At 46.1% G+C, this 10,537-nt stretch overlaps 1 protein-coding gene across 1 annotated transcript; it reads left to right on the top strand.

Annotated features, from left to right (window-relative positions):
- The first annotated feature begins 71 nt into the window (after window positions 1-71).
- asxl1 (ASXL transcriptional regulator 1) lies at window positions 72-10,405 on the top strand. The gene is made up of 12 exons (XM_085904015.1): window positions 72-451; window positions 2,083-2,165; window positions 2,393-2,395; window positions 2,959-3,076; window positions 4,274-4,451; window positions 4,577-4,743; window positions 4,922-5,006; window positions 5,293-5,459; window positions 5,799-5,895; window positions 6,115-6,220; window positions 6,567-7,518; window positions 7,602-10,405. The coding sequence occupies exons 1-12, from the start codon at window positions 395-397 to the stop codon at window positions 10,059-10,061; spliced, it is 4,473 nt and encodes a 1,490-aa protein (XP_085760141.1). The 5' UTR covers window positions 72-394; the 3' UTR covers window positions 10,062-10,405.
- Window positions 10,406-10,537: the final 132 nt, after the last annotated feature.

The following is a 10,537-nucleotide window of genomic DNA, read 5'->3' as shown; positions in this document are numbered from 1 at the left end:
CTAGTCCAGTATATGAAGTGTTTTTGTTTTGTTGTTGTTGTTGCCTGCCTTGGGCGCTCCTGACCTTTGACCTGGTTGTAGCGTTCCTGCAAGGCTTGTTGTGCCGCAGCACTCCACGGACAGCCTTCTTTCCTCACAATCGCGCTGCCTTCATGCTGCATAGCTACAATGTGTGTTGCGCTTCTATAGGAACAGCCGCCGACGTATTTTCCTCATTAGCGACATACATCCGGACGTGGTAGGCGTCGTAAAGGGCCGACAGCACAAAAAGCACGCGTTTTGAGGCTCCACACACACGGCCAACAGAGATCTTCGTAGCCGTGTTAGCTGCTAGCTAAACCGCCACCGTCTTCTTCAGGGCGCTTTGTAGGCACGGCAGGCCAGTGCGGAGGAAATGAAGGACAAACAAAAGAGAAAGAAGGAGCGGACCTGGGCTGAGGCGGCTCGCATGGTACGTTGTTTATTTTAAGAACTTTGATGGCTTGGTGGGAGTTGTGTCAGGATTTGTTTGAGGTGATTGCGTCGCGGTTGTCTTTGGATTTACCCGACTACACAAGCAGGACATACATTGAAGCTAGGCGTTGGTTTAGCATTGCTAACGCGTATCGCTATCTGGTTAAATATACATTATTGGACTCTTCTTTACATTGATTGTATAGATCGAAGGCCACGAAAACAAAATGGAATTCTACCCACCGTGCTAACGATAGCCAAGATGCCAAATGTTGCCTGTTATGTTTTCGAGCTCTTTGTTTGCTAGGCTGCATATTAGCCACTTAGCATCTTCTTAACAACCTGAGTTGGTATGAAGACGTACGCACGAGAGCATTAAAGACTAAGGAAATTAAGGAACGGTGTCTGTATTATTAAAAACACCCCTCCCTTTGTTTTACTATATTGCAGAGCGTCGTGTTCAAAGCCAACGAATAACGGGATGCGTTGTGTAGCAACACATAATGGAGCGAGCTCTCAAATGTATACTGCAGAACATAAACGATTACACCCCCATGTGAAAAGGTTTAATCAATTTCTCAGCGATCACGAGTAAAATTTTAAGAATTTTGTATCTGATTAGCTTTACCTGTAGTCAAATTCGTTTCATTTACACATTGTGTTGCAGGCGCGTGTGTGAGAGAACCAATGACCCACATTTGTGGCACTATTTTTGTCGCATGGGATGCCAGAGAATTATTCTGAAAGGAAGGTTTTCTAACAAATCCTTTGTGTGGTGCAATCATTTATGTTGAACATTATGTGCTGTACAGCCTGATAAATCGTGTTTGCTGGTGTTAAAGCAAGGAACAAAAAATAATAATACTCAAATCAATCCTTTTACTGATTGCAGATATTTGACATGTAGTTTTGTTCAATTCAATGAATGTTCTTTAATAATATAAAAAAAAAACAGTGTGAAAGTTTTAAAGACAAACGTTTACTCGTAACTAACAACATGCAACACTACACGTACGTATAGACCGTTGATGCCCATTGAAATGCATTAAAGAGGGAAAATATTTAGAAACTGCCAAATTTCTTTTAAAAAAGTTGATAGACATTCACTATGCGTTTTCCACTTGCCTACTACCTGGTCACTATTCACAATCCTATTTGCCATAAATCTCACCCATTATCACTGTTTTGCTCTTTCTATAACACTCAAAGTCAGATGCTGTCTGATAATTGGCCACAAGGAAGTAGGTTGAAGTATTGAAGACTTGAAGATCTTTGTATGTTTTGAATTGTTGTGCTGAGTGGCTATTGAAAGCTCAAGTTAAGAAATGACAGTGATCCCATTTATTATTTGTGGTGGTTGCAAATCCCAAGCGTACTTTGTCTGCATTATTATTATTTTAATCACTTAATCTAAAATGTTTCCTTTAAGGTTAATGTGAGGCAAATTTGAAGTCGTGAGAAATTGGGAAATTATAATTTGTGGTATCGTTAAAACCATTAGAAGCGTTTTGGGTGTTTGCAGTAATGTGTTTTTCCACTATTTGGCGCTAGTGCCTGGTCATCCACCATTCTTGTGTGTGTGTGTACCATAGTTTTCAGAGTGTGATTATGTATGGCCTTTTTTGGCAGGTGCTGGAGAACTTCTCCGATGCTCCAATGACTCCAAAACAAATTCTTCATGTCATCCAGACCAAGGGGCTGAAGGAAATGCGGTCAGACAAACGCACATACACACAAACGCACATACATACACACACACACACTACAATTTTGTCACGTCACCTGACAAGTAAAATTTTACCCAGGAATATTTTTACTTAAAATAATATTTTACAAAAATGAATTAATTATTATACATGTCCTGTGTTGTTGTTTTTTTAAGTCATTTTTTTTCTTTTTCATGTCTATGGACTCTTTCACCTGCTGATGCACTGTACAGAAGGTATGTTTCAGCAAAGTTTACATTCCATAATTGTTCGTGCTGTAAAAGACATTCAGTCATCATTTCAATACCAATTGGTGACGCAAAGACATCACACTAAACCTTAGAAAGTTCTCTGCTGAGAAACAAAACAAAATTTGCATCCCTGTTTTAAAGCTGTTTATGTCATCAATAAAAGGCATCCGCCTTCTATTCTCAAATAATAAGAGATTCTATGAAGAGACAATGTTTCATTTCTTTTCCTAGGCCTGCAGCAATTTATTTATCGTCATTGCTGTCACCTCAGAAAGTAGATGGCAGGGCACACAGTCATGGCCAAAAATCGTGCTTTTGTCAGATAATGCGCCACTTCTCCCGGAAATGTTTTGAAATTACAAATTGTTTGGTCTTCACGTTTATTTCTTCTCTTTGCGTTGGACCCAAAAAGCTCACCAAATGTGATCGCAGTTCTGACCAAAGCACGGGGCTCATAAAGTGTATAGCACATTAAGGTTAAGTAGGTGTAATTTTGCTCTTTGTATGCGCCAATACTCAATGTATATGGTTTGAATGTTTCCACACAGTGGTACAGCACCTTTGGCCTGCCTGGTGACAATGCTTCACTCCCAGGTGAGGGGAGATCGGGTCAAAAACAGCATCTTCTTTAAGTTGCCCGGACGGATGAGCCTATTCACTCTAAAGGTTTGTATAGTATTTTTCAGACGATAACTTACAATTAAGTTCATAGTTTGGGTGGTGCTGCAACTTGTAAATATTCAATTAGAGCTCGGAGAGTCTATCATCTATGATTAATTTTCCAAAATCTGAAGACGAGCGTATTATCGCTCTCCTTTTTCTTATTTACACAGATGATGATGATTTTTTTTTTTTTTTTTATGGCATCCAGCAGGATGTGTACCCTCCAGGTTTCGCACCCCAAGATAAAAGCTTTCGGACCAGAAATCTAGTTTTATCAAGCCAGTGCAAATTGTGGCCTCAATGTTGATGTTCTTCGTTGACAGGAGTGGCACTCGATGTGGTCGTCTGCTGATGTGTTATGCGTTCGGGCGTACTGCCTCGGTTGTAACAGGTGGTCATTTGTGAGATTTTCTATCAGCTTGAACCCGTCTGGCCATTCCCTCAGACCTCAGCCACTTGAAGACTGCTATTTACTGGTTATTTTCTATCTTGCGGACTATTCGATATTCCGTAACCCTAAAAGTGGTTGAGTGCGAAAATCCCAGTAAATCAACAGTTTCTAAGACGCCCAGACGCCCGTCTGGCACTAACAAGTTCATGCCACATTCAGCCACACAAATCACCTTTTTTAACTTATCCACTTTCAGATTGACCTACATCCCTAAGTGCATTAAGCTGCTGCCATGTAAAAGACTGATTTCATACTTGTGTTACTGTGATACTGCCCAATGTTGTCTTCTGTACAATCGAATTGAGTTTTAAAAGTGAGTAACTCTCTAAATCTCTCTAATGTTGTTTGTTTACAGACCTGGCTCATTCTATTCCAAAATTCAAAACATAAATAAATCATTGTGTATTATTGCTTCGATGCTGAAAATAAAATGGCCATGTCTTGGAGGTTCCCACATGATGAACAATCTAGAGCGACAACCCAATTTTAAGATCTTAATCTCGATCTGATATAGCTATGACGTATGAATGATTATCAAGTTTGATTTTAAAATGTTGTTTTGATTTGGAATAGAATGTGCCGAATTACCAATGTTATGAAAATACATGTATTCCATGGATTTGAGATTTACTCACATTTTAAACACTAAAATGATCAATGTCGTGTCTATACTTGTGATGTCTTTTAGCTTCAGAGAGCAGGTGATTCACTATTCCTTTTCTCCCCCCACCCCCCTATCTGATCTGTAGAAGAATGCACTTCAGTGGACAAAGACTTCAGAGTCAGAAAGACAATCTGAGCTGGGAAGCAGCGCCGCTACCCCAACCTCCAGCACCAACACTCCCACAGAGGGCGCAGCCGTCGGCCCCACTGAGACAACTGAGCAGGAGAGCTGCAACTCAACTGAGACCACTGCCTCCAATTTGGGTAACATTACACATAATAAGTTTAGGAATCACAAGTTTAGACAATTGGATTAAGTGAGTCTACAGATAGCAGCAAGAAATACGGTATGTGCTGGCACTCAGTCTTCTCTTTACCTGACTTGACAGCCTTAGCGGACGAAACATCCTCCAGTGTTACCGGACCCACAGAGCTGCAATCTACCAGCCAGCCCCAGACCCGTCTCAGCAGAGCGGCAGGGTTGCAAGGACGGACTGACAGTCAGCCGGTCCAACATGTTCCACACACCCAGACCAGACTGAGCCGGTCCCGACAGGTCAGAGAGAATTTGCCCATTTTAAAGTGGCTATGATATCAATTTCGTCTGTCCACTTGTGTGGACTTGGAATGTCAGATGGTCAGAAAGATGCAAAGCATTTTCAATGTGGAATTTTTCACTTCTTATTTCCAATCCATCGTCGTTATCATCATCATCATCATCATCGCTGCCACAGTCGGGGCGTCAGCGGAAGAAAGCAGTCATGATGCCACGTGTTGTCCTCACTCCACTTAAAGTCAATGGAGAGCACGTGCCTTCAGGTAAGCCACAAAATGTTGCTGCTTGCTACCAGGCTTAACAACATAAGAACGTCCTGAAATAACATCCAATCGCTGATTAAGGGCGCTGAAGAACAACTTAAAAGCAGCATTTAGCTGGAGGCTAGCAGCACTTGTGAGAACTGTCAGATTACTCATCAGGCAGATTATTAGATGTAAATGACTGTGTGCACTTTGATGCCAACAATCTGGCACAGGTGCTCTTTCTTTCAACCATCACGTTTTATAGTGTACATTGAGACTGTGTTTTGGTTTTGCCATTGTTTAGGACCAATGAAGAGGAGCCGGGGAGGGGTGGATGTGGACTTTGAAACACCAGGTTCTATCCTTGTCAACACCAACATCAGGGCTCTCATTAATGTGAGAACCTTCTCGGCATTCCCGGCCCAGTCCCAGCAGCAGCTACTGCAGCTTCTTCCAGAAGTGGACCGCCAAGTAAGCAATTTCTTCCTTAAGACTACAATATTTCCAAATGTAGGAATGCGCCGTCAAACAAATTTGAAATTCTTAAAGAACACTGACCACACATTGGCCTGTTTATATTAGTCGAGAACAAAACCAGCACATTAGTTCCCATTATGCCTGATCTCAGTCGGGTATCTTGTTTCCTGTGAAGTCAAAGGCTATTGATAATGAGAAGTTTGTATGGACAACAATTTAAATTAACACCCTAGTGTTATTCTTATTTCATGGCTGGGTTACCCGTGCTGATATGTCCCTTATTTGATTTGATTTTTTTACACTAGTGCTTCATTTTGTCTGCCTTCAATTCAGGTTGGACCAGATGGAATGGCCAGACTCAGTAGTTCAGCCCTCAACAACGAGTTCTTTACACATGCCTCCCAAAGCTGGAAAGAGAGGTTAGCTGAAGGTAAGTGTTGCCTCCTCAAGGGAAAGCAATTGCTTTATGTCTTGCAATGACTCGGCGAACATTTGATTTTCTACAAAGAATAGAGTTGTCAAAATAATGAATTTGAATGGTTAACAGCACCGGTTATGAAAATGGTCCTCGTATAAAGTGCTGCCGATTGACGTTGGTGCAGTGTCATTTGTTGTACAATTTGAACGTGTTTGTGCTTCGTCGTTTTAGGAGAGTTCACTCATGAGATGCAGGTGCGATTCAGGCAGGAAATGGAGAAGGAGAAGAAGGTGGAGGCGTGGAAGGAAAAGTTTTTTGAGGAATACCATGGACAGAAGTAAGAACCAGATCCTTCCTGATTAGGGGTGGTGGGATAAAATTGATTTAGCAATTTATTGTTTGTAGGAATAAATAATCGACGACTGACAGTGAAAATCGCGACTTTATGATAATGAACTAGGGCACCGCGCATAAGTACCTGTTTGTGGGGTCACTCATCTTGTAAATAGGGGTAAAGTAGGCAAAATCTTCAATGCCGTCTCGTTCACTATCACGATGAATTTACACAAAGGCAAACCAAGTCAGCTGATGTGGAGATGTTCCCCTTTTGGGTCCACACTGGGCCTAATTTTGACATCAAATAAATCTGTTTTCATACTATAATGCTGGATGTGTACCTGCAGGTCTGGCTTGACAAGAGAGGAATCCCTGAAGCTCACGATGGGTGATGCGAGCGAAGTGGCAACAAGTGTCCTGGACAGTGACAGCGTCTCTGTGGTGTCAACCGGTGCCCCTAAGAGACGCAGTGTGGGTCGGCGAAGGAGAGACGGTCGGATGAGGAGACGCACTCGGGCCGATCTGCGTCGTCGGGCCCGTCGGACCCTCTGCAAAACCAGCTCTCCAGTGCTGCAGTCTGCTGAAGCTGCTGAAGACGTTGCTTCTCTGGAAACCTCCACTGTCTCCATTGGTTCTCCCATGACAGAAAGCACGGTTATTCAAGGTGAGGTGGTGCTGCAGGCTGAATGCGACGAGGAGCTTCCACCGGACCACGTCTCCATTGAGCCAAAGAGCCCCACACCTGAACCAGTCCTACTGCCGGCTCACACTCCAACTCCAATTCCCAGCCCAGAGTCCACCAGTGATGACAAAGAACCAAGCATTTCAGACTGTCTGCTGCCCGAAGAGGTTGCACCGGTATTAGCTTCCACCTCATCCCCGTCTTCATCCTCTTCCTCCTCTGATTCGTCACCTTCGTCCTCACCTTCCTCAGCTTCTGATCAACAGGGAGCATTTACCACTGGCTTGGACTCTTCGTCATCCTCCTCAGTGTCATCTGGTGCCGCAGTCACTACGGATCACCTGGATGACACGGCGTCCGCGGTCACCTCAGTCACGGGGGGAACCGCCACCAGCAGCCGTGAAAGCAGCCCCTCTGATAGCCCGGCAGCCACACCTGCACCCAGCGCTCAGCACAAGGAACAGAAACGAAGGCCCGATGAGACGCGAGCCTTCTCCAGCTTCCCCGAAAAGAGGCCACGGTTGAATGACCAGCAGTCCTTTCGTACCACAATTGACCGGGTCCATTCAGAGAAACCGCAGCCGACAACAGAGGAACCCAAGGTGCCTCCAATCAGGGTAAGGGCCTGCTCTATAGTCGATAAAACCCGTAACCATATGTGCAACGTCATACTTACTTGGATTTTTTTTCTTTGCCACAGATTCAACTGTCCAGAATCAAACCGCCCTGGATCAAAGGGCACCCCACCTACCAGATCTGCCCCCGCATCGTGCCCCCTGGAGAGGCCTCGCGGAGGTCGGGGACGGGGGGCGCGCGGACGCTCGCAGACATCAAAGCCCGCGCCCAGCAAGCCCGCGCCCAGCGGGAAGCCGCTGCTGCTGTTGCAGCCTCTGCCGACGGGCCAGGGCCGAACAGGGTCCGGCTGCGGCCTGCTGCTGGGTTACCGGATAGCAACAGTGGACAGAGAGCACAGGAACATCCAGGACCAATTGAGCCAGGAGGAGGAAGTGGAAGGGGAGGTGGCGGGACACAGGAACAAGGAAAGACTTGTGAAACGAATCCATCTGGAGCACAGCTACAGCATCCCAATGTAGAAGGCAAAGCCCAGCCTTCGCCATCCCCGCCTGCTACCTCAACCACTGTGTTCTCGGAGCACCCGCAGACAACGAGCCCCTCTCAAAAAGGGGTGGGAAGGCTCCCTGTGGCCGAGGAAGGATTTATTCCAAAATCGTCCAGTATTCAAACCCCTTCCGACAGACCTGCGGGCCAAGCAACTGACGAGACTGACACGGCGGCAAATTACGTAACATCATCTCGCGAAAGGCAAAACAAGATTACAGTGTCTGCTACTTCCCCTTCGGAGAGGCTTGAACCAGTGAGGGAAATTAGGCCACTCGCGCCAACCTCCATCCCTGATTCCCTTCCCAGGTTTGGGGCACAGGGTGTGGTTGTTCAGAAGTTGGTCAAATCCGTGACTCCCGTGGAGGTTGAGCACGAGAAAGAGAGAGGCCTTGGCGGTGTAATTCAACACGGTTCCCTTCACGAAGATTCCCAGGACACTGACACTGACTCGGCCATAACACACCAAGCAGAAGCGTCATCTCCTCGTGTGGACTCGTCTGGCAGGGATGATGACGCTGGGATGCATAGTGATTCCACAGAAACCGCTTCAGACTGTGAGAATGAGAGCCACCTGGATGAGCAGCAGACCGACCAAGATTGGTGCTCCCAGTTGAGAGGCTACAGAAAGATGCAGGAGGTCGTTTGTAGCCCTTCTCTGAACCACCAGCCGGTCATCCAAGCGCACGAGTCCGCTTGCCACGGTCAAACGGTCATTCAGCCTTGCTTTCCCAACGGTGTGACTCGTGCTCCACAGAGCCGGACCTTTTCTCAAGATCGACGGTCTCACAACAACAACAACGTCGTCGTCAAAGTCGAACCTGTGGATGATTGCCGGAACACCAGACAGTGCTCTACAGAAGAAGAGTATAATGGACGTAGTAAGCCCTCTACCTATCCTTCGAGTCTTTCTGGAATCTCCAAGAAAGTGTCCACTTCCACTAGACCACTGTCCAGTGTGGAAGCCAACAACCCTCTCGTGACACAGCTTCTACAGGGTAGCCTTCCCCTTGATAAAGTCTTACCCCCACACTGTGCCGACAGGCTGGAAATCAGCCGACCCGCAGGACCCCAGCGAAGACCCTACAACAGGGCCGAGGCGGCAGTCCAATTACCTAACTCGGAAGGAAGCGTAGCTCCTCAAGTCAAGTCCCAGAAGAGCTACCCTGTATCGTGTTTAATGGAGACCCCAACTACACCACAGTATCAACCTCATCCGGCATCCGGGGCTATCCCGGTCATCACCTCGCCGCCATTCACCACGTCCAGCTCTAATCATAGTGTTGGGACGGTAGTTATTAAAGAGTCTACTGTCCACCAGCCCTCGCAAGGAGCTATACCAGACAGGAGTCGGTCTGCTCACAGGACCGTACTGAATGGCCCGTCGCCAACTCACGCAGACCCTTGTCCCACGGAAGTTGTGCCTAGTCTCAAAATCAATTGGCGATCTCCTCAGTCCCAGATTCCCCTTGCCAACCAACAAGAGCCAGCCCCTGCTCCCAATGTAAAGACTGAAGTTGGTTCAAAGCCCTCTTGCCAGGCAATTGCCAAAGCATCCGTTGTTGTCACCAAGAAAGAGCCGGTGAGTTCAATGGATGGATACCCCAGTGGAGGAGCGATGGAGGGACTCATTAATATGGAAATGAATTTGTCTCGGATGGCCAAAAACGAGCTCAGCAAAGCTCCGTACTCCAGTTATCACTCGTCGTCCTCCTCCCTCCCCTTCCAGCTCTACGGGAAAATCTCCAAGCAAGGCGGGGGTCTCGGTGGCGTCAGCTACACCGCCAACGTATCCGTGATGGACAATAGCAGCTTTTCCCGTAACATGACTGACGGCGTGCTGCAGCTGCGGCCTCGTTTGGCCACCAGCCAAGCCACGCTCAGCATCCAGACCTTTACTGACAGTACGGCCGAGGAGGTGTCGCTTAAGTGCTCCTGTCGCCTCAAAGCCATGATCATGTGCCAAGGCTGTGGGGCCTTCTGCCACGATGATTGCATTGGGCCCTCCAAGCTCTGTGTGTCTTGTTTGGTGGTGAGATAATATGTTGAAGAGCTGCCGTTACCAGGTCAAAATCCACACAGGAGTGGACAGACAGGCAAAGACTTGCCTTGTAAATTATAACTGGGCTGTTTGTTTTTGTTGCACATTTTCAGATTTCCCTCTTTAGCTGTAATTATATATTATTGATATTCTTTTTATTGACTCCTATTATTTTGAGGCATGGTTATTTGCTAACGTTTCGGTTATCACGCCTCAAAAACATTTACCTCATCTCGTTCCACCAGTCATTATTAGGTGGCCATTGTTTTTTGTTTCATGTTGTCTGCGCAAAGAAATATTTTTTTAACCATTAAAGGAGTAAACAACAGTATTATGTTATCATCATTTCAAGTTGTCTATACTATATAATGCCTGACGAACCTCTACAATGCTGAACGCTAAATCCATCTGACTCTTGCCTCAGTGTTCTACTCTTGTCCGGTAGGGGGCAGTGATGCGCATTACAACGATCATAC

Source organism: Syngnathus leptorhynchus, chromosome 1, assembly GCF_054491065.1.
Source record: "Syngnathus leptorhynchus isolate UIUO chromosome 1, UIUO_Slep, whole genome shotgun sequence".
NCBI lineage: Eukaryota > Metazoa > Chordata > Actinopteri > Syngnathiformes > Syngnathidae > Syngnathus > Syngnathus leptorhynchus.
The sequence above is the reverse complement of the archived record's forward strand: the minus strand, read 5'-3'. Positions and strand labels throughout refer to the sequence as shown.

Excerpts from the sequence above, each read along its gene's own strand:
- asxl1 (XM_085904015.1), top strand. The coding sequence starts at position 395 with ATGAAGGACAAACAAAAGAGAAAGAAGGAGCGGACCTGGGCTGAGGCG. Across the intron at positions 4,452-4,576 it reads GACCACTGCCTCCAATTTGG|CCTTAGCGGACGAAACATCC; the intron begins GTAACATTACAC and ends CTGACTTGACAG. Across the intron at positions 5,460-5,798 it reads TTCCAGAAGTGGACCGCCAA|GTTGGACCAGATGGAATGGC; the intron begins GTAAGCAATTTC and ends CCTTCAATTCAG.